The sequence below is a fragment of the Gastrolobium bilobum genome, unplaced genomic scaffold, assembly GCF_033153095.1.
Source record: "Gastrolobium bilobum isolate Gb01-03AN ecotype WA unplaced genomic scaffold, APGP_CSIRO_Gbil_v1 utg31972, whole genome shotgun sequence".
NCBI lineage: Eukaryota > Viridiplantae > Streptophyta > Magnoliopsida > Fabales > Fabaceae > Gastrolobium > Gastrolobium bilobum.
The window spans coordinates 71,313-73,659 of record NW_026896775.1 but is presented as its reverse complement, the minus strand read 5'-3'; the positions used below and the strand labels follow the sequence as shown (position 1 = coordinate 73,659).

The 2,347-nt window shown below is 40.1% G+C and overlaps 1 protein-coding gene across 1 annotated transcript; it reads left to right on the top strand.

Annotated features, from left to right (window-relative positions):
• Window positions 1-859: 859 nt before the first annotated feature.
• On the top strand, window positions 860-2,140 carry LOC133301938 (uncharacterized). The gene has a single exon (XM_061501650.1). The coding sequence runs from the start codon at window positions 860-862 to the stop codon at window positions 2,138-2,140; it is 1,281 nt and encodes a 426-aa protein (XP_061357634.1).
• Window positions 2,141-2,347: the final 207 nt, after the last annotated feature.

The window sequence follows — 2,347 nt, the reverse complement described above, 5'->3', positions numbered from 1 at the left end:
TAAACTACTTTTATAACTTATTTTACTTATTACAAGTCACTAAGGGGTTCCCATAAACCCACTTAGTATAATTCTCACTTTTACGTTTTCTACCCTTCCGAATATGGTTCGGTTATTATTTTTCTGCGGACACACCGCACAAAACCAGTCCTTCATTTTTAGCTATTTTTTTCTTACTTAAATACCTTCCAATGAGCCATCACACGAGTCATTTCGATCTCGTTTGCTCCGGATATCGCCGTTTGAAGTTGGACAAGCAAAACTGTCAACCAACCCAAAAACAGCTCCAAACGTCTCTCACTCCACAAATTACTGCAGCAAATCCACTCATCCAATTGCTCTCAAATTTTTATACAACTAACTAGACACCTCAAACTTCAATTTGATATATGACACGCTGAATTTTACTGAGAAATGAAGCGGGAATAAAATTCCCAAAAACTGCCAGAAACAGCCCCTGCACAGGAGCGTTCTGGACAGTCCGTGTTAACAGTCTTCTACAGGGCTGTATACAACCCAGAAAATTCTCATATTTTAACACCACGTAGGGGACATCTCAAGATTTAAAATGGCATATGGAACTTCCCTAACAGACCTCTATGGAGGGAGATATGTTCTTCCAAAGTTCGCCTAAAAACGGCCAATTTCCAGAAAATTCACCAGAGTTTCCTTTGTTTTTCCAACATTTCCCAAATTTGTACAAGTGGTATCAGAGTAGTTTACTAGGGAACTCTGATTATGTATGACTGTATATTGTGTTGCATAGCTATCTGTAAACTCTTCATAATTAATGTATATGTGATTCCTCAGTGTGGGTCTGATCAGCTCATTCCTTTGTGTTACATCTACAGTTATCATGATGGGGATTCGTGGTGGCCGTGGGACGCGAGGTACAGATCCTCCACCGCCTGATCCGGTTACTGCAGTTCTGAATGCTCTGCAGGCAGAGACGGTTGCTAATAGAACAATGACAGAGAACCTGATGAAGAATAATCAGGACATGTTGCATGCCTTCATGACTGAGATGAGGGCTGAGAGAGCTCAGCATAGGAGGGATGATTCTCCTCCTCATACGGCTACGGTGACTCCTATACCTACGCCATCTGTTACTCCCCAGCATAGGGAGAGTGGAGCTAGTCATCACACTGGTGAGGCTAGTCAACCTACTATGTTTGTTGAGCCATCTATTATTGATGAACAGTATGACGAGGGTGTTATTGAGGAGAGGAGACTTATTTCCTTTCGTAAACATAAGTCTCCTACTTTTCTGGGGTCTAAAGACCCAAAAGTGGTCACTACTTGGTTGCAAGGTATGGATAAAATTTTCCAAGTTATGAGATTTCATGACCCTCAGAAGTTTCGGTACTCTGTTTATATGCTGGAGGTAGATGCCCATGAGTGGTGGTACGACGTTTCTAGGCCTTTTGTGATACAAGGGCAAGAACTTACTTGGGACCTATTTGAGAATTTGTTTCATGAGCAATACTTTCCTAGGGATGCTAGGGAAGCCAAGCAGGGTGAATTTGATTGTCTGGTCCAAGGCTCTTTATCTATTGATGAATATACTGCAAAGTTTAATGAACTAGTCAAGTTTGCTAATTATGGTGGGACTCTGCCTACCTCGGAATTCTTATCTGCTAAGTTTCAGAGGGGACTTAATGAGAAGATTGCAAAGCGTATGTCTAATACAGCCGTGAGGAATTTTGCTGATCTGATTACCCAGTGTAAACGGGTAGAGACTGTTTATAGTAGATATCTGAAATCTTCTACTTTTGGTGATACTGAGGTCAAGAGGACCAATGGTACTGATGTTAAATTGAAAAATAATAAGGATAAAGGTTTACGGGTGAAGCAATCTGGTGATGAGTTCAAGAGAAATGGTAATATTGACAGAAATGAATTCACATTCCCTAAATGTGACACTTGTGGGAAACACCATGGGGGTACTTGTTGGTTTACTACAAACACGTGTTTCAAATGTGACAAATTAGGCCACTTTGCTAATGTGTGTCCAACCAGGATATCTCAGATTGTAAGTGTACAAGCAATTGATGGGACTCAAGCAGGAGGTCGGACTTATATATTAGAGCCTTTTACTGGGGAGGAAAACCTCAGCATAGGTAAAGGTATGAAATTTTAGAAATGTTTTCTATAGGATACTCATCTAGTGTGATGAAAATCGATAGGTAATTACATGAAGTGTAGATACATGCATGAGAGTAAAATGAAATTGAGTGTGAAGATGATATGACTAGTGAAAGGACTAGGGTACCATTGAATGATGAGATTGTATTATCAGTTCAAGGACTGATGTACAATAAAGTTGTGTATTGTATTATCAGTGCAA